Consider the following 21,125-nt stretch of genomic DNA (forward strand, 5'->3'; position numbering starts at 1 on the left):
CGGATCCCTCTCGTCATTATCCGAGTCAGTGTCGCTGCTGTTGCCTGGCAGTTCAGTGATTATTCCTGCCTTCATGAAAGCTTGGACCACAGTTGAGACTGTCAGCCCAGGCATCCACGATCCATTGGCAGATAGTGGCGTAAGTCGCCTGGCGCTGTCTCCCCGTCTTGGTGACGTGTGTTCGCCTTCTTAGCCCCGTCCACACGAAGCCGATTTTTTGGGTGAAACCGCATAATGCTACGGCCACACCAAACGCGTGTAACGTGCCTAACTTGACGCTTGATCATTGTGTGTCACAAAAATGGTTCAACGCGCCAACGCGCCTGTGGCTGCGCTGGATTTAGGAGTCCGAGGTAGGAAACCCAAACGCCACCGTGTTTGGGTGCATGATAGAGTTTAGATCGGGTTAGATTAAATAATCTCGGATATAAATAACAATAATCGGGTTAAATAACTTCACATGGTGTGTCTGGTGTGTTTCCAGCATTCGTAGTGTTGATCAGCAGATAGTCCGCCAAAACGTTGAGGTAGCTTAGCAACCAGAGACGCTGTCCATGCAAGTGAATGGAGCGTTCCCTCTTCGTCATAACTATCAAACCAAACATCCTTCACATTCAACAAGCGAACATTATGAAAGTAAAATGCACATTTCTCGCAAAAAATGTTGACATAAACGCATTTAATGGCGTAACTATGTTACTATTTCCACCCAGAATAAAGAAAGATGTCGGCCGTATGCTTCTGTGCAAGCGTCACTATTCTCTGACAGTGACGTCGGGTCAAGCTCCACGCTGATTTGTTCCATTAGTAGATGGAACAAGGAGGTGTCCGATAGGCGGAGATGACCAGCGGGAGTGGCCGCCAGCGAAGCTGTGCATCGTGGTGCATGGTGGGAGTTGTTGTCTTCAACCACAAGCGCCAAAAAGTCACTTTCTGCCTTTTCTCGGTCAAGACGGCCCCAAATTAGAATTTTATTTTATTATTCGACTACATATAGGACCCAATTTCAATACATATTCATGCCTCCACCGGTGAAATGCTCCTTTAATGATATACGAAATACATTATAAACATTGTTTCTTATCAGTATTGTATGCTATCCTAATATGCATGTGTCCCCGCGGTAATAGACATTGCCATTGATTGTATTATGCGTTACGTGTTTAGTTTGCGTGTGTTTAAACAGAGCACACACGCGCGCATTCATTCATTCTTTACACTCACTCGCGGTAAAACAATGTTTTTCACGATCAAATACTCATCAATCCTAAAAGTTATGGGCATGTAGGCCTACACGATGTCTCTGTCAAGAAAATATGTGTTTGCTGTACGGTGTTTGCAGATGCATTGATTTAAAAGTACAACTTATTACCGCTGCATCAGCTGTTCTTTCCCAAATAATTTACCAAGAATGTGCGGCTAGGTAGATGGGAGAAGCAAAGTGTATACGCGAGGTGCACAAGCAATCCGTATGCATGCGCCCTTAAAATAGCATCTGAACAACGCGCCACTGACTTTAAACCAGGTATTTCCTGGTCAGTAGCGCAATGGTATTTAGAAACGGCAAAATACCGTTTGCGCCAGAACACGCCTCCTCCTTCCGCCGAACCGCCCCTTGGGGCGCATGATCAATCCCTAATTTACCGGCGAGTGGCGGTGGTGGGAAAAGAACGCTCTGCGCCAGTTGTAAACTAGCAACGACACATGCGCCAGTGACTAAGTCCCTTGCGCCGGATGCAAGATAGGGCCCAGTATGCGTTTTCCCCCTCCCCTCATCTTCCCCTGAACGCCGCCATCCAGAGAACACTGTGTGACCCCCCGCCCCCAGATCCCCCCCCCCCCGTTAAGCAGAAGACTCTGGACTACGGCAGCTCTGTAGGGCTCCGATTTCCTGCACCTCCCCCACAAACCGCTGTGACTAAATGTGAAAAGTGGGGCGGAAAATGGAGGGGCATGGTATCCAGGAGCCTCATGAGCTCGAACATGCAAGATCATTTGTTATTATATTCTGGGAGGGTCTCAGGGAAATGCTGACACCGTTCATGATGAAACTGTTTCAGCAGCGAGTCGACCGTCCTGTATAAAGAAGAGTCCATCGTGGATAAGCGCCGTCGGGGTGTAAACACAGTCAGGTCTTCGTTAGCTCAGAGAACACGGTCAGTGAAGAGTTGGATACCAAAAGAGCTTCACCCACTCATTCCTGCAAGCTCAAGGTGATGGTAGTGCGTAACATCACTGTTACATCATTCTGAGATGACAGAAGCAGAGAGTCCGATGGCCGAGGCAAAGCCAGCACCGAAGGCATTTTATAAACACAAACCTGGTCTGGTGCGTCACACAAAGCAATCGATCTGATTGGATGCAGTGATTGAACACCGGTGGAGGACCTAGTCAGCAACTGCTGAAGCAGCAAGTGTTGTCAGCATGGAGTTGTCGCCTGTGGGTCTTCCTCCCACAGTGTGGTGTGCGAATGGCCCGTCGGAGCATCATTACCCCCATACATAGTTCACTTGAATAGGTTTCCCCAGTGCTGCTTGTACATTGTCTTAAACCCTTCACGCACGCCCACCCGTACAAACCCAAATTAGATCTCAATGAGCCAGAGAGACACAGAGACAGAGACAGAGACAGAGAGAGAGAGAGAGAGAGAGAGAGAGAGAGAGAGAGAGAGAGAGAGAGAGAGAGAGAGAGAGACACAGAGACAGAGACAGAGACAGAGAGAGAGAGAGAGAGAGCGAGAGAGAGAGAGAGAGAGAGAGAGAGAGAGAGAGAGAGAGAGAGAAGGGGAGAGAGAGAGAGAGAGAGAGAGAAAGAAAACAGGTCACCCTGCACAATGACGAGGCGTTGGATTGTGTCATGTCAAGGCTTCTTCAGCTAAAGTGCCGGCGTACTCGTAGAATAGCAAGGTAAACACAATAGAGACGGTAGAACCAGGCTGGAATCCCCCCCGCCCCTCACCCCAACTGCATTCTTCAACCTGCAGCTCAGCACACCTCCACTGTGTGGGAAACATCTGTGAATGCAAACTGCAACTCTGACTGTGTTTCCCTGTGCGTGTTGAATCCTAGGGGTGGTACGGTGTCAGCCATTGTGAGTTGTGAGAGGGATTTAGAAGAGAGAGAGGGGAGGTGGGGATGGGCGAGGGGGGTACAGGACGCAGGTGAGAGGGACTGGGTTAGTCCCGAGAGGCGTGAATCTGCTGTGTAATCTGAGGTGAGGGATTACACGGGAACATACAGTAGGAAAGCAGGACCACTGACCCTCAGCAGCCTAAGGCGAAGGAGACGGCGTGAGGGGGCTGCTGTGTGCGCGAGCACACACCAGTGAGTGTCTGTGTGCGCGTGAGAAGGTTAGCATTGAACATGCATATGAGCGGACACGGACACACACACACACCCCAACACAACGCACCTGCTGAGCGGTCGATTGATTCAGTGCAGCGTGAGTTAATAACACAGTTGAGTGCACATTGAAAATAACCGACTTCTCTGTACACAGTTAATGGACGACCACAGCACCATCGTCCTGACGCTGGGTGTGTATGCGTGGTGTTTGTGGCTGTGTGTGTGCGTGTGTGCGTCTGTCTGTCCATGTGTGATGGAAACGGTCATATTTTATGCATCTGTTTAATTGTGCAATTCAGCTGCGGGGCTTGCCAGAAATATTCAAAAAATTCTAAATAATTATAAATAGAAAAACATTAATCCACAACATCTAATCTGTTAATCTGATCTCATCTACACCTATAAGCCCCATTTTAGATCTCTCTTCTCTCCCTTCTCAACCTTTTTTTGGAGATATTTTCTATAAATAACTCCCCCCCCCAAAGTGTTTCCCCTCCCTCCCAGGAGCTTTCATGGGGATGACGGGAGGCTGTAAAGGCTGTCTCTCCTGCTCCTCTAAATCATGCACATGCACTGTGATTCGGTGCAAGAGAGCAACTAGCAAGCGAAAAACAAACACTCTGGCAAAGCCAGATCGCCGCACCGTTCCAACCGGGAAGCGAATAGGCCTTGCCAGGCATGGAGACAGAACGCACAGGGTGAAGCGGACAGCGTACTCTTTTGTAAATGCGAAAAACTTTTGGCGAGATCAAATAAACAATTGCATACCTCCCCTCACTAAATTTTATTTTCTAATTTGTAAAGGTCGAAATTCCAGCCGAAGAGCGACAATGTAAGCTCTGTGCGTGATTAGGCAGAATAGCAGGGCGGGCATGATTTGTTTTGATCCGTCTCCATGGGGTCCTGACTAATCGCCACTAATAGAATGTTCAGCGGAAAACTGAATAGAGTATAAAACAGTTAACCTGCTAAGGACTCGTTCAGTCTCGGCCAGCCAAAATCAAATCTACTTCTTTTGAAGTGCTGCTGCCCACTGAAGAGGGCTAGCCAGAGAGCAGGAGCAGGAGCCAGAGCTAAACCACTCTCTGCCAACAGAAGGCGAGTGAGTCAGCAGGAAGAGTAGCGACAGCACAGCCAGGTCTACCGCTGAGAGGCGAAGCAAACTGAGCGTGCACCGACGGTAATGTTATTCAGATAGAGCAGCAGGTGGGGACACGGATGTAGAGCGATAAAAAGACAAAAACAACCGCGCGGTGAAGGGTACGCCCTCGTGCATACACAAATACACACACTCACACATACGTGGATGAGTGCCGACACCACGCACAAAAAATACACACACAGACGGTCACAAACACACACCTGAACCAGGCATCTGTGGTGCCAGAAGTATGGCCCAGGGGTTGGGATGGCAAAGGGCTTGGCACAGCTGGGCACCGAAACACAGAGGGCGGGCCAACCCCTTCACAGCGAGTCCTGATCAAAGAGCCCGTATAATGGAGGGAGGCTGGAAGCACGAGGTGTCAAAGAAAGTGTGTGCTTTGGACAGTGTATTTTTCACAAGTTTTGCGTGTGGGAGCTCGGTGTGCGTGTGTGTGTGTGTGTGTGTGTGTGTGTGTGTGTGTGTGTGTGTGTGTGTGTGTGTGTGTGTGTGTGTGTGTGTGTGTGAGAAGTTTATGGTTGTGTCTGTGTGCTTTTGTGTGCATCTGAGTGTGTGTATCTGTGTGTGTGTGTGAGCGTGTGTGTGTGTGTGTGTCTCTGTGTGTCCGCGTGCCAGCAGCTCATTCAGGTGAGCAGAGGGGAGTGGAGCAGCTCTTGGTCCGTGCTCAACTGTGCCATGTGGCCACCCGACAGGCTGCTACGTTAACGCTCTGCAAGGACTTCAATAATGAAAACATCTTCTCACAGACTGAGGAAGCCTGTTTATTTCTCACTTCAAAAACAAGACTTTAATATCCACACACACACACACACTGATCTATCTCTTGTATGGGATTCTATGGTACACTCTCAGCCACCTCCTTTCCTTCTTAAACCATATATATATATATATATATATATATATATATATATACTATCTATACATTTATTATTATATCATTAGGTGTTAAGGCAACAGTATTTGACAATATGTGATTCATACGTTAGAACAAGGATTTTCATTTTAGCGGTGCTAGGAAAGAAAAATAACTATGAAGGTACGACCTTCTTTACCGCGTCCACAAGACGACCCGGGTGCGCGGTGTGACTCTGTATCTCAACTTGGTTTAATCTCACCAACCGCCGCTGTTATTTCTGTAGCAATGCACGAATCACTCATACACCGGTCCCCCGCCGACCAGCTCATAACCATTAGTTTCAGCCCTGCCACATGCGCTCGAGATATAGAAGCACAGAGCCCCCGCACATATACACTGCTCCTGCTGCTAACTGCTAATTTGTGCAGTGCGAGGTCAGTGTGTGTGTGTGTGTGTATGTTTATGTGCCTGTTTATGTGTGTGTGTTTTTATATGTGTGTGTTTATATTTGTGTGTGTGTGTGTGTGTGTGTGTGTGTGTGTGTGTGTGTGTGTGTGTGTGTGTGTGTGTGTGTGTGTGTGTGTGTGTGTGTGTGTGTGAGAAAAAATCGTGGGTGATGTGCACATGGTCGGTAGCAGTAAATCACAACAATTGTTTGTGGAACGCTGGAATGTATTTGCTGCCACTTTTGCTCCTCCACCACTCTCTATCCCCCCTCTCCATCTTTACCCCCTTTACTCTCTCTCCCTCTCCGCCACCCTGGAAATTAAACATTTCTTTTCGACACAAATCATTTTTTGATCAAAAAGATTTCCAGATGACCATTTATTTATTTTTCTGTGCTGGGTTTTGTAGGCAAGTATGAATGCACAAACGTTATGTGTCTGTCTATGTGTGTGTGTACGTGCTGGTGTGTGACAGTATGTGTGCCATGTGCAAACATGTGAGTGAATCAAGGTTCAAGGTTCACTTGAATGTGCATGTGTGTGTGCGCGTTTTATCTTTTGCGTGTTTTAATGCATAAAAATCAATAGCCTGCTCATGTGGGTGAGTGAGTGAGTGAGTGAGTGAGTGAGTGAGTGAGTGAGTGAGTGAGTGAGTGAGTGAGTGAGTGAGTGAGTGAGTGAGTGAGTGAGTGAGCGAGCGAGCGAGCGGGCGGGTGAGCGAGCGAGTGAGTGAGTGAGCGAGTGAGTGAGTGAGTGAGTGAGTGAGTGAGCGAGCGAGCGAGCGGGTGAGCGAGCGAGCGAGTGAGTGAGTGAGTGAGTGAGTGAGTGAGTGGGTGGTTGAGTGAGTGAGTGAGTCGGTGAGTGATTGAGTGAGTTAGTGAGTGAGTGAGTGAGTGTGTGAGTGAGTGTGTGAGTGAGTGAGTGAGTGAGTGAGTGAGTGAGTGAGTGAGTGAATGAGTCACCCTTCACCCAAATTTGGAATGACAGCATGTGGCGGCCCCCTGCTTATGCATTTAGCTGTTGTGAAGGTTAAGGGTCTCCAGCTGCAATGCATGATGGGCAGTGATGACAGAATTGTCAGGAGGCATGTAGTCCATGACCTTTGATCATCTTCCACAGCTATCAGCAACATCTTTTCCTCCAGCACCACTTATGGTAATGTTTTATAAGGCATAAGTGCCGTTATACATTTGCAGTTGTGTTTGTGTTATCGTGGTTTAATGCTGTTAAGTCAGTAGCCTTTGTTTTTAAGGGTTTGCTCTAATATCAAATAAATTATACAGCAAGAGATGATTATCCACCCAGACAACAAATAGACAGCATTTCAAACCAAAGACACAGATGTCACATGGTGGATTTGTCATTGTAGCAAGAACAAAGAGGGCATCAATTATATTCTTATCTCCCTTAAATGATCGCGTTCTGTAATGACTTTGAGTCTGTGACTCTGTGCAGACGCTGCCCTGTCAGCTTCGTAACTACCCTCGAGGTCATGGCAGTAGCGCGCTCCCTATTTTCTTCACTGTGTCGTTCCTCAGTCAAATCATAAGGGAAAACAATAACATCCCACCTTCCCCCTCCAACCCCGTTGTTTGACCTCAGCCCTTTGGCTCCTAGGTTACATGCCCGCTCATTAAACAAACCGCCAGACTGGGGATTTGCTAAACAAGAGCGACGATGTCACTGTTGAAGATGGCGGCTAGCCTAGCCCCATGCTATGCATAGCTCTGGCGTTTGGCCGTTAAATGCGTTTTCCCGCTCCGTTGCCGCCTGGCTACAAATAAAATGAGAGCTAAGTCAGCTTTATCCCTCATGATGTTCTCAGCATGTGGGAGGGGGGGGGGGCTCTCTTACCCTCTAGCGGGCAGCTGCATATAACCTGTAATTGTGTTGTTAATAATTCAGAAGACTGTGTGTTCAAGTGTTTGTTGGTGAATAATGACATGGAGGGAGGGTTTAATATGTCAGCTTGTGCCTGTGTGGAAAAGGGGAACCCAGACAGAACATTAGTTTGAATTTGTCCTCATGTGGTCCAGTGAAAATACATCATATCGGAGCGGTTGTGTGTTGTCTGTGTGTACGTGTGCATGTGTGTGTACGTGTGTGTCTGTTTGTGTGTCTACGTATACCCTGTACCGACAAAGACGCATGCCTGTGACTTTATCAAGTTTCCTGCATAATTCATGTTGCATAGCGACTCGGGATGAGCTGGGTGCATAGTTGCGTAGCATCACTCGTACCTGACACGGGTGCCATTAACCTAACGATTGGTCCCAGCACTCGCCCTGGTAATTAAAACCCTACAGATTCATCACAGAGTTTTCCCTCTCAAGGCAAGCCTTAGGCCTGCGTCATCTTTATCCATATCATGTGGACTGTGCTGGATGGGTTTCATTAGAAATGTTTAGAAAATAATATCGATAAATTGGCAAAACTTATGCAGCCTAGAGAGGAGTTACACTTTTTTACAAGGCACAAGGAATACATTTTTAATTCCAACCACGCAGTATTTCCTTTCCCTCAACACCTGAGCTCCAAATTAATTTGGACAGGATTTTCTTGTCTAGTGATTCCCTATTCTCCTCAGTGAGAGCCGGCAGAATTGGATAATCAGTCTGTCAGTTGGCTCGATCAACGACAACAACACTACAAAACAAATAGGCAATTTTTCCAAGATACATCCCATGGCTCCGGTCGTATGCGTATGTTTTTAAGTCATTAGTGTAATGAGGCGCCCTTATGATTTAAAAGGATTAATCATGCATTCTATTCAAAGTATTCTGTGGCTAAAAATGTAAAACTCTTTCAGTTAAGGTTATAGGATACGGGCATCGTGTCTCTACGTTGACTGGTCCTTCAAATAAACCTCAGACTAAGGGCGTATTCACACCAGGAAAGTCCTTCATCCGATCTCTTATGTCCGGACCAAAACTCAATGTTTATTTTTTGGTTTTGTGCGGTTCCTTTTCACATTGCAATTTTTCATTGGACAAGACGGTCGGGGGTGGGGTAACACGGGGTAACGCATAAAAAGAAAAGTAAACAAACTATGGAGATTATGGAGATTCAGCGTGCTGCTCTCGTTGTGCTTATACTGATTGGTTTCATACAGTTACAAACATTTGCAGTACTTTTGGAGCATCAGAGGCGTTTGGCACACCGTCGATTTTATGATGTTATGCTATTCGCGGACCGCTCAAACGCCTTCTCATCCATCCTTGTACTGAATGTATTAAATGCATCGGAATTGTTATAACTGTTCTCCAACATACTTTATATGTTGGCGTCTGCCACGTTATGAGCCACGACTCATAACGTGATGCTGGTCTGATAACGTGACGTTCATCTTTGAATTAACCTCACTAATCAAACAATATAAATGAATAAACAAGCAGCAATGGGAGTCTGTTGCGTCCAAAAAGGCATATTATTTTTAGAACTGGATTGGACCGAGCGCGGTCGCATTCACATCTCAAGCGAACCGTGCGAACCGAAACCACCTATCGGCTGTTTGGTCCGCACCAGAGTTCGATTGTTTGTATTCACACCAGCCCAAAAGGTCTGGGCCCCATTTCCCGAAAGCATCATTAGCCTAAGTGGATCGCGAAGTGCGTTGTACGGGCATCGTACAGTTTTCACACCGTTTGCCAAAAGCATCGTAACGAACGTCGTCAAAACGCTCGTAGCTAACTAGGACTCCAGGGGTACTCGTAGTCGTAGGACACTGAGCATCGTTAGCCTACTATCGCCTCAGTGGCGTCACCAGCGGACATCCCGTGTAAACCAATACCACGGAATGCCCAGCTGGCAACCAAAAATAGTGGTTACTGCCGATATATTACTCATAGACTACTGTTAGATTTAAAAAGAAAAGATAGAGACATGTTAGAAGTCAACAACAACATAATTGATTTCAGCAATTTAAAATTCCAAAAATACATGCGCAGCCGAAATGTACCGATCAAACGCCACGTCACAAGGCATATAATAAAATCCAAATGATTCCATTGCTCTTGCGTGGGAGGTCGCTTTCGAGCTGCTCTTGCTGTCTCCCTCTGATTTTAATTCAACCATCGTGGTTAAAATGTCCTCATAATGATCAATGACAGAAGACATTCTGCTACTGTAGACATGCATCATGCTGAGACCAGTGGGTGTCTGAGAATTTCTGCAGACGTTTTTTGTTGCGATTGTTTGCATTAAGCACTGTCAGGCGCTTCGGTGAGGCTGTGATGAAGTTCACTATTTATTGGACCCTGTCTAGACAGTAACGAACATCCCTGACCATAGTTAATCGCGTTTGTAGTCTACACTCAGACGTGATCATTATTGAATGCGGCTGTCTTCATTCATAAAAAAAAATAAACTTTCAGGAGTACCTAATGGTGTAATGTAGAGGTCAGAGACTCCGGGCGCAGCCCCGCCTTCTCCAGTGAACCAAGAAAGCCCGCGCCGTGACGAACGGGGGATTTGACCCCCTCGGTTTTACACAGGAAACTTGAGATAAGAAGGTGAAATCGCCGGGCATGCCAAGCTACGACCGAACCGGCTTGGCAGTGTAAAAAGACCTATAGCCTACAGCCCAAGCTCTCCTAATCGGGTCAGCAATAGCCGTGTGTCAATGCCTAGCCTCTGCGTTTGAATGATAATGAATGAATGGAACGTTGCATTTTTAATGTCTACAAATATTCTAGACTAGAGACTGCGCGCCAATCAATGAAACCTTATGCGGAATCAGATAGAGTCGGCTCTCTTTGCTGAGCAAAGTATGTTTCAGAAATCAGCACATTACAGTAAGATAAATGTAGTTGTCACACAAGCTATTTTGGATTTTTGTAACATGGAATTATTTCATGGGGGGAAATGCCGTGAAAAAATGCATGCACAGTGCGTTCAGGATTAGGACTGATATAGCATATGTCGTCCTCGGCCTAATCAATTGTGTTTAATATCTTTAGCATTCATATTATTGCAGTCTATTGTTTTCGTAGGCTACTCTGCTGTTGGCCTTATTGGGGAGATATTTCAACCCTTTTTAACCCCATTTTCCTGCGACATTCCTGCGCCTCCCCCTCATACATAGCCCGTTTCAGCACCGTGTCAGTGGACAGTTACAATCCTACGAACGTCGTGAGTGCAGTGGAAGTGCGTTCATGTTAAGAGGAGTTTCGGGAAACGCTCCAAAGAAATTCACGATGGTTCGCAAGATCCATCGTGAGAATGATCGTGCGAGCGAAGATCCATCGTTATTGGGAAACGAGACCAGAGATTTTTTTGGTTTGGTTCGAACCAAACAAGGCAGGTGTGAATACGCCCTAAGTCAAGTAGCGAAAAAATCTATTTCAAACCACATTAGAAAGCATCCTTTATAGTTAATAGTATCTAAGGCAACGTTTATGGCATTATCTTCTGTGTGCTCGCACCGTACCTTCCACCATAGCTCTGACTTACATTCTGCCTATTTCTAATTTAGCCAATGCAGATAGATGAAAGACGGACTGGGTCCAACAGTGCAAATGGGTCGGCCATTGTTGTTGGGGCAGATGAACTCACGAGTCTGCCATTGTTGTTGTGGCAGATGAACTCATGAGTCAGACATTGTTGGTGTGGCAGATGAACTCATGAGTCAGACATTGTTGTTGGGGCAGATTAACTCATGAGTCAGACATTTTTGTACGGGCAGCCTGAACTCATGAGTCAGCACATTGTTGGACAACTGTGCTTGCGTTTGTTGCAAATATGTACGTCAATATATCCATGATATATGGACTTGACCTCGATAATTGTAGCCGAACTCGATATTTCGCATTGTGTTTACATGCCTGAGGGTTAACATAAAGGTCCTTTTTACAATGGGCGAGGGTTTTTGTTGGTATTTTTCCCCAAATCAATAAAATAATAAATCATGTAGCTGAATTTGACTGTACACATTCAAAGCTATTTCTATAATGCGAGTAAGAGACATAAATTTAAAAGTCAACAAAGTCGAATACATTTCTTTAACCAACCTTAATCAGGTGTCTTTCTCATAGTTACCATGCACATTTCTCAACACATATTCTATATTCTATATTCCTCCAGTGTCCTCCATAGTGGTAAACTAGCTTTATAGACCTAATAAATAATAATTATTGCTATCTGTTATATGCACTGATTATTATTATTTGTATATATCATTATTATTATTAAGAAATGCACATCCATCAAACGTGATAGATGAGGCTGATGGTAAAATGTCCTATTTAGTGTGATCTTGGAAATTGACCCACATTTGTGTGTTTTTTCTGTTTTTGTAGCTTTCAAGTGTTTTTTATTTGTTATGTGCCTAATGTTAATAATGTAACGTGCTGCTTCTGACCCCTAGTTTGATCTCTGTGTCAGAGGAGAAGCCCAGGGAGCTCCTACACACACACACAGAGCATACAGCCAAAGGTGAAGAGAACCTGTTACTCCAGCCCAATAGGGTTTAATTTCTGGTAACAAAAATAAACTATGTTCTTTGCATTATTACGCTATCAAATTACCACTATATGAGTGTCATATGATGGTATTTAAATTACAATACTATTGTTTTCTTATTATTATTGTGTGTGTGTGTGTGTGTGTGTGTGTGTGTGTGTGTGTGTGTGTGTGTGTGTGTGTGTGTGTGTGTGTGTGTGTGTGTGTGTGTGTGTGTGTGTGCGCATGTGTGTGCCGATGTGCGCATGTGTGTGCCGATATGCACATCCTTGCGTGATCCATCCAAGCCCAGGTGTTTATTTATGTTATTAGTAGGGGACCTTTATTGGTAAAATCGACAACACAGCTAACGTTTACGTCTGCAGGACCGTCCCTTTCCACCCCCCAGCAACCCACCCTTGAGAATCACATCAATCCTGTCGTCTCCCACATTTTGTGTGGCAGTTATCAGCCAAAACCCGTAGTGACAGCAGCCCTGCGGAGAGAGAGCGAGGGAACGGAGCTAGGGGTGAAACCTGCTGAAGCAGCGGCAGGGAGAGCCAAGCCGATTGAATAAGCCAACCAAAAAATAAATTATAGCAGCAAAAGTCCTCTGAGATGTTCTCCAGCTGTGTGTGGAAAGCTAGCAGGAGAGGCTGGGAAGGGCTCAGGTTCAATGGAGCGGCTCTATGGCTACCGTCTCCATCTCCAGTGAGCTGGCATTGTCTGCGGTAACCTAAGAAATGCAATAATAATGACATTGAGAGGTCCCTGATAAAAGTATGTTTTGAGTGTGTGTGAGTTTGACTGTATTACATAGAAAAAGCTTTATGAATAACACAATGGTTATAATCAACATTTCTATATTTTAAATGTATTCCATGTTACATGTGCAGTACTATGAATGATGCACTGTATGTGATACACAACAAAAGGCACTTAATATAATAATCATGATATGCCGTGCAAAATAACTAACCGAGAATCAGCCCCAACTTTACAACTCTAGCCAATTACCGAAAGTGACCCAACAACTGTGACTCAGTGCAAGGGGGGTGGGCTTCTGTAGAGTACAGGCATGTACAAGGTGAGCAGGACGTCCACCAAAAAACTAAATAATAAAACAGTTATTGTGTTGCTGCTCATCTCTGCAGGAAGCAGAAGAGGATATGGTGGACTTCATGACAGCTACAGCCAAGATATGCTGGTAAACAAGATGTATGCACGGCACGCTATGGGGGAGAGAAGAAATCGGGATTCTTCTCTCCCGCAGAACTTGTATCTTCATGTTGACTCGAACATTGACACGCCTTTATTACCACTGAAGAAACATTCGTTTAACCACCCAAAATATTCGATCGCACAAAATAAAGATTTTAACAGAATTGCAATATTCACAGAATCACTTGTAACATTGTTACGTGGGGTCCCTGCATATTCCCGTCCCTTATGCCCAACTATAAGTGTTCTCTGCCAAAGGACCACTTCCTGAATGAGCAGCTTTGGCTTCTGTGCAGGCTTAATAGAGTAAGAAAATATGACAAAAACATAGGGATTATACGCCATTCATTGCTTTACGTTCAATTATTGAAACTCCCTCAGTTTTATCTTTAAAGGTCCCTGCTGCATACTTAAAATATTTTTAATTAATTTAAAAGTTTCTTTTTTTCCCCCACAAAATATCAAATAAAGTACTGAAAAGGTCTCAAAGGGGGAATCTATCCAAGTATTAAAAAAAGTTGCAAATTGAACGACCTGATGACCTGACATCCCCACTCGCCCTCCCCCCACATCTCCAACCTCGCCTTTGAAGTAAGCCGCCATGACATCACAAATTAACATGCACATCACCAGCTCAGATATCTGAAGAAACTGAGAAGGAAAAACTGGCAGTTTGGAGGAGCTCATGCTAATCAGTAGGTGAATCTGGAAAAAGGTGTTCAGTTAACAAGTTCTGTCCAAGAGAAAAAAAAGAATAACGTTGTGAAATGAAGTCTCAAAGAGGCGTTTTCTTAGAAAAACACCGTGGAGTGTAGGCGCTCTTTACGAGCGAAGGGCAGCCCATCTTCTTCGACATTAAGCAGCATATCAGACTAGGAACTCCAGCAGCATCTCAGTGTTTTTAATGAACACAACTCGGTTGGCACAGGGAGAACTTTGCAGTAAATCCTTTTTAACTAGCAATTAAATTAATGCCTGATATTTTTCTCTTGCAGTGTTGTATTTAATAACCAGAAGATAATTTGACAATTTTCACTATTTTTTTTACATTGAAAATGTTGCTGAAAGAGACGTTATTTCAGCTTTCATCCCTTTCATGCAGAGGGAAATAACAACCAGCATATAGGGTGTGTGTTTCTGAATAAATAGAAGGCTAGTTAAAATGTATCCTGAGTAACACCACAAAAACAATTATACATCTTTCAAGATAAGCAAAATAAAGAAGATGGCGTTTCCAGCATACATGTCAGTCAATTATTCTTTTAAAGTACGCATTTGTTTTGTATTTTCAATTCGATTATTATCCGCCAACATATTGCCACCAAATGGAAGGTGGAAGCTTTTTCCGCATATCTGCATACAACTCACCCTCTTTTGTTTTTCACTGAGTTCATTCTACCTGGATAAACACATGACCCGTACTGGGTTCAGTCCAGAACAAGGCTACTAGCTGTAGCCCAACAAGCCGTTCTGAAAGAGAACATCCGGTGGAAACGCCCAGATGACACTCGCAGTGAGGCGGTTTGCTATTCCAAACACAGGATGTGGCCGGCAGGGGAGGCTGTTCTGGGCCCTTATGTATTCCAGGAGAAGGCCAGACAGTGACATTCCGCCAGCCAGGCAGGACTCTGGGGGCTGCAGTGTTAAATACCAACTCCTGGAGCTCAAATGGCACTATTGTTGTGGCACTGTTTATGTGTGTGTGTGTGTGTGTGTGTGTGTGTGTGTGTGTGTGTGTGTGTGTGTGTGTGTGTGTGTGTGTGTGTGTGTGTGTGTGTGTGTGTGTGTGTGTGTGTGTGTCTTTGGTGGGTATGTCTGTTCTTGCAGCAAAGACTTGTTTGTGTCCAACCATGTGTTTGTGAAGGTGTTTGTGTATGTGGCGCATGTGCATGTATAGCGTGGGTGTATTTCTGTGTGTATGGTTGTTCACTTGAACAGAAGGAAGTGGGCATGTACCAAGAAAGTGTGTAACATGCACATCCACACCAAAATAAAAAAGCAACTCGCATGGCAGAAGGTGCGCGGGAGAGATTCAAGGAGGAAGTTTGACCACTTAATTATCCAGCGGCAGCAAAACATTGGCTTGATGTGATGGGACGGCAACGCAGTTGCACAGCAGGTGCACCTAAACACCTAACTGAGTTTGAAAGGCTGCGTAAATTTGGTTGGGAATTGAAGAAAATCATAATAGCTGGTTTAAGAAGAAAAATACTGTGTTCACCTGGTTCGCTCGCTGACCATCTATTTAACACATTTCCCTCAATTATTCATGTATTTTAGTTTTTTGACACCCAAATCCAAATCGACTTATGTTCTACCAAGCTAAAAAAGGTGTTTGAGCATCAGGTAAAACACCTCAACAACAACACCAGCATGTGTCTGCATTCCCCCTAAAACACTACACTTCCATTACACAATCAAATCCTGTTCAACAATCTCCATATTTGTCCCCCACAAATATCATACTTAACAAACAATGACGCTGTTACAATCTGTAAACAAGGCACTCTCTGAGCGAATGTCATGGCATGAACGTAATCCCTTCTGAACCACTGTGTTTCGCCCAAAGACCAGTACAAAATGCTACGCAATATGAACTTTCTCCACAGGAGCAAAATCTATACATAAATGACGAGCTGGACAGTGGAGCTTGCACATTGATGGAGGAGCCAGAAACAGCGTGTCAGGGAGCTGCTGACTGCGTGGGAAAGAGAAAAACATGGAGCGGATCCCGGTGGCTACACTGTGAGAGAGGCTGATGCAGGCTTTAGCCCTGCCTAAACAAGGCTGCCTGGCCCGCTGCCTGGCCTAGGCTATATAGCTGTCAGTCTCCTTTTACTATAAGTGCAGACCGCAATATGGTGATGGAAATCACCTTGATAAGACAACGTACATGCCTTTTTTTATGTGCGAGGGTGCCTGTGTGCATGCGTGTCGTGTGTGCGTGTTTATTAAATGATATATGTTCATCGATACCACATTTATAGCTCCATTTCCACGTCAGACCTATATATTTAGCTGACTCACATATGATATATGATTTTGCTGAATAATTAATCCAAATCATTTAAGTGTACATAAAATCGTTCCCCCTTGTCTTCACAGCTCTTGCAATGACCTTAGAAGCACGGGAGTGAGTACAAGATACGGCTACACCCACGACACACACACAGACACACACACTAGCACACAAGTAAGTAGCGTTTGTGTAGATGTAGTGTTGCAAGGTTATCATGCTCAGCCAGGCTCCATCTCACACACACACACGCACACACACACACACACACACACACACACACGCACACGCACACGCACACACACACACACACACACACACACACACACACACACACACACACACACACACACACACACACACACACTCTTACCTATTCTGAAGGAGAGCGGGCCACCAAAGGCGCTTCTCCCCCACATGGCTAAGAAGAGCAGAGGCGCCCAGGTTGGGAGCATTTTCTATGACTCTTCATGGGTCCTGCCCCGGGGTGCCCCTATCACAGCCACCTGCGGGAGAAGACCACCACAATCTGGGTTAGACGTCAGCCACAAGAGACTGCACACCGATTGAACAAAGTAAAAACAAAAACAGAGTGTGTTCACATCCACACGCACGCACGCACGCACCCACGCACGCACGCACGCACGCACGCACGCACGCACGCACGCACGCACGCACGCACGCACGCACGCACGCACGCACGCACGCACGCACGCACGCACGCACGCACGCACGCACGCACGCACGCACGCACGCACACAGTGTGTCATCCACGCTCGCACGCACGCACGCACGCACGCACGCACGCACGCACGCACGCACGCACGCACGCACGCACGCACGCACGCACGCACGCACACAGTGTGTGCGTTCTGTGTGTGACATCCTTGTGTCGCTCTACAGTTTGTTACTTATAGGGATGGAATTGCAAGTGAAGTCAGTCCATCTAATCTAGTGGAAGGAAACTCGGTTAGCATTGGCAAGAGCTGCTGACTGAATGAAATGTCTCTTAGTCTGGCACCATCCGCTTGGGACGACTGTGAACAACATTAACATTATTCCATCCGTGTCTGTTTGAATTAGTCAGCAGTGGGTTCAAGTAGGGTACATTACAGAGGGAATCTAAACAGCTTGGTTGTTCGGTAGTTGTTATTGCAGAACAGGGGGTGATGCCTCTATGGGTAGTTGTGAGTGTTGATTCCATTTGCTGAAGAGCACAGGGAGATATAAACTCAATAGGAATTTGCTTCTGATTTTGAGGTCAGATTTCAAAGGACTATCAAAACCTTGGTTTTACCATTCAACAATTCCTAGCCTGTCCCTGAAGACAAAACCGTCTCAACTCAAAAAGGAGCATAGACAGTTTCAATATGAAGTCCTTTGAAATTGGTGGCAGCAAACTATTACTACACAGGCTGCACAGCCGAGATCTGAACTCTGAGCTATACTATCAACTGCATTTCCATCTCACCCAATATTCACCTGTTTATCTTTTTGTTCTCAGGGAGTTGACAGCTCACAGCACTGTGATGATCAAAAGGACAGCGCTTGCTTGAAACAGAGTGCTGAGATATTACTAAAGAGAACCCAGGGGTGCAGAGGAATTGGACTGTCAACCCATCAGAACAATTCAGCAGAAAAAAAGAGAAAGAGAAAAAAAAAACAGCCCCTCAGGATGCTCAGCAGACACACAGAAGAGGCAGGCATCAAAAGAGAAGCCTGTTTCGCCAACTAATTGAATCCTGAGAATGCCTCGCGGCCCGTATCATTATACACACTGGGAATTATTCTCCTCGATATCGTCCATTAGCATGGCACCGGGACAGCTCACATTTCAGCCAACGCCAAATACCTCCAGAGCCGATTTGAATAAGGCAACAAGGAGGGATCACAGGACACTACAGGCTTCTCGCACTGCGCCACATGCTTGTGTACTGAACGCTTTCAATTCGTCTGGCTTTGTTAAGTGTTAGTAATGCAATAGGTCATGCACAATGCATACACAGTTCCTCATAAATACCGCTAAGGGTTGGGCGCGCTGAGTTGAGCACCTTCTGACGGCTGCGAACTGGGTTGGACTCCAGCCCAGGGTCATTTCAGTCTTTCTCTTCCCTTCCTTCCCGTCTAACTCTCACTATACTGACGCTTTCCAACAAAAAATAAAAGCAATGCCTTGACAAAATAAAATCTTTCAAAATAGACTGCTCAGTGTTCAAAGCGTGGCAGTATTTCAGGGCCAGTATATTAACCGAAACTCAAATGTCTACTTTCGTGGAGAGAGGAATGTCCATCAGAGCAAGGTGCACTACCGATGCCATTGTCTTAACGCAAACAAGAGCAGCTCCTGGGATATACGTTTCAGGAATTGGGGACATACTAACCAGAACATCTGCCTTGACTGTGATCTGAGTGCTATCGTGATCTGAGACATTCAGGTCTCTCAGGTCAAACCTGATAGTTCTTGATTGTACTATTGCTGTTGCAGTTCGTTGAAAATGAAAGAACCATCCACGCAGCTGTGAGGGTTAGGAGCTAGAAGTTCAAGATGTGAGTTGATTACCTCAGGTGTCAAGCTCTGAATAGTCTCAAGTTGATTATAGTTCACCTTTTGTATTAAGAACCGCATACAAAGTCCTTTAGAAACTTGCACACACGGTTATTAAAGGTTTATATTACAAGCGAGCTCATTCAATCTACTTTACCCTTTTATGAGTACAATGGAGACTCAATATGCAAAAATCTTGACACTGCAATTGTTTTGAATGTACTCTCATTCTACAGCCCCCAGACTATCAAAACAGCAGACCTTTACACATCACATCCCCGGCATTCTGCATTCACGCCTACTATGAATAATAAACAGGCCTGGCATAATTACATGACATTACTATCCTATTTTCATGGATATTTAGTTCCTTCATTCACTGCAGATGAAAGGATTAAACCCCAGTCCTGAGTCATTAAATTAATGGAATGGCATTCACTGATTTCACATTCATGTATGATGTAGTCTTCATGAGCTACCTAATGAGATTTATATTGTGTGGATATATATATATATATATATATATATAAATGGACTATCAATTAGAGAAGCACCATAGGATCCACATGTGCACGCACACACACACACACACACACACACGCGCGCATCAAGCACACACACAAATCCACTAAGAGGGCCGTCGTTGCCAACACATCATTAAAAAGGAACAAGTGTCGCATGCGTGCCCCAACCAGTGATTCACTGCTAGACGGGCTCAGCCCAGCAGCCTAACGACAAAAAAAGAACGACAAAAACAAAAAGAGCGTGCAGAGACGAGCTGGAATGAGAGTTAAATATGGTGGTTGGTGGCCTAACGACCGGCAGGCTGGCGCTCCGACGGTGCAATATTGGGCATTAAACACCCTGCCTCGTCATCAGCCAGAAGGACTCACTGAGTCCTATTTAATGAAACATGCCTCGTGTCAGTCCCGACGCTACTTAAACGTTTACACAAGCCGTTAAGTAGAACAGATGTGTGCTTCGCCTCTCAGAAGTCAATAGCTGTACTTATACTAAAATGCAAAATTCATATTCTCTTTTGGGAATAGATAAGGCAACAGAAACAAAACAGGGATCTGAAGCAGGATTGGGCTCTTTATATCTCCCCAGGCTTTACTACACACACACTTACCACCACGATTCTGTTCAATCCCGTGGGGAGGCTGATGGTGCCATCAACAAATGGCACTTTAGAACCCCAGTCCTCCCTAAACCCCATAAGAATGCTCCTTCTTGTCTTCATATTGCAGACCCAACTTTTCCACCCTGTGCTAAGGAGTGACAGTATTTCTGGGCAAACTTTCAGATTTTTTTTTGGCGTTTGTTTTGTTTTTTTGACAACAACAAAATACAGAATAAATCTGACAGAGAGAAATAAATATTGGTTGCCACAGACAGACAGAGCTTGTGGCTATATAGTTCACACAATCCCAGTGACTGGCCGACTGTCGGCAGCTCGGAGCCAACAGAGCTTCTGGTCCAGTAAGACGTGTTGTCACACGTTCCAAAGAAAGAGACCGTTCTTGGTGAACGACCATAATAAGGCGCCTGTTCGAGCGGTCAGATAAGGTGTGTCGAAGATTAAAAGTTTGACAGGATAAGACACACTGACAGTCACCAGACGTTTGACTCGCCCGGTCAAAGCAACAGTTTACACATCGCAAATACCCAAAGTGTCAGTCACACGTCAAGTGTTTCTCATTTAATAGCAAATGGCCCATTGAAACTGTCAGTGGAACGGGGGCCGTGACAGATGCAGAGTCAGCTGCACATGCACATATGCATATATTCATGGGCTCCTCTGAGAAATAAAAAGATAAAAAAGACGTTTGTGAAATAAGTGATGTATGAACAATGTGTGCAGCTCTGAGGCAGTCGATGGCAACATATATTCATTAGGCATGCGTAATGTATACTCCCCTGCTTCAATATTTGCAGCCGTCTAGGTTCAAAGAGAATGCACACAGTGTGCCTGAAACGTATCCAGATGAAAGAAAACAGCACACTTGAGAAACAAGATCATAGAGGTATTTACATAAGGGTTTTTGAAACAATCTTCAACAGAGCATTGGTGAAGAGTCACATTTCTCAATTCAT

At 45.2% G+C, this 21,125-nt stretch overlaps 1 protein-coding gene across 1 annotated transcript in view; it reads right to left on the bottom strand.

The window, feature by feature from the left end:
- Nucleotides 1–16,938, bottom strand: part of grik4 (glutamate receptor, ionotropic, kainate 4) — a 140,350-nt gene extending 123,412 nt beyond the window's left edge. Inside the window, exon 1 of the mRNA XM_056611733.1 lies at nt 16,857–16,938. Within this exon, the coding sequence (XP_056467708.1) occupies nt 16,857–16,938 (82 nt within the window). The remainder of the gene's footprint in view (nt 1–16,856) is intronic.
- Nucleotides 16,939–21,125: the final 4,187 nt, after the last annotated feature.

The sequence above is a fragment of the Gadus chalcogrammus genome, chromosome 16 (assembly GCF_026213295.1).
Source record: "Gadus chalcogrammus isolate NIFS_2021 chromosome 16, NIFS_Gcha_1.0, whole genome shotgun sequence".
Classification (NCBI taxonomy): Eukaryota; Metazoa; Chordata; class Actinopteri; order Gadiformes; family Gadidae; genus Gadus; species Gadus chalcogrammus.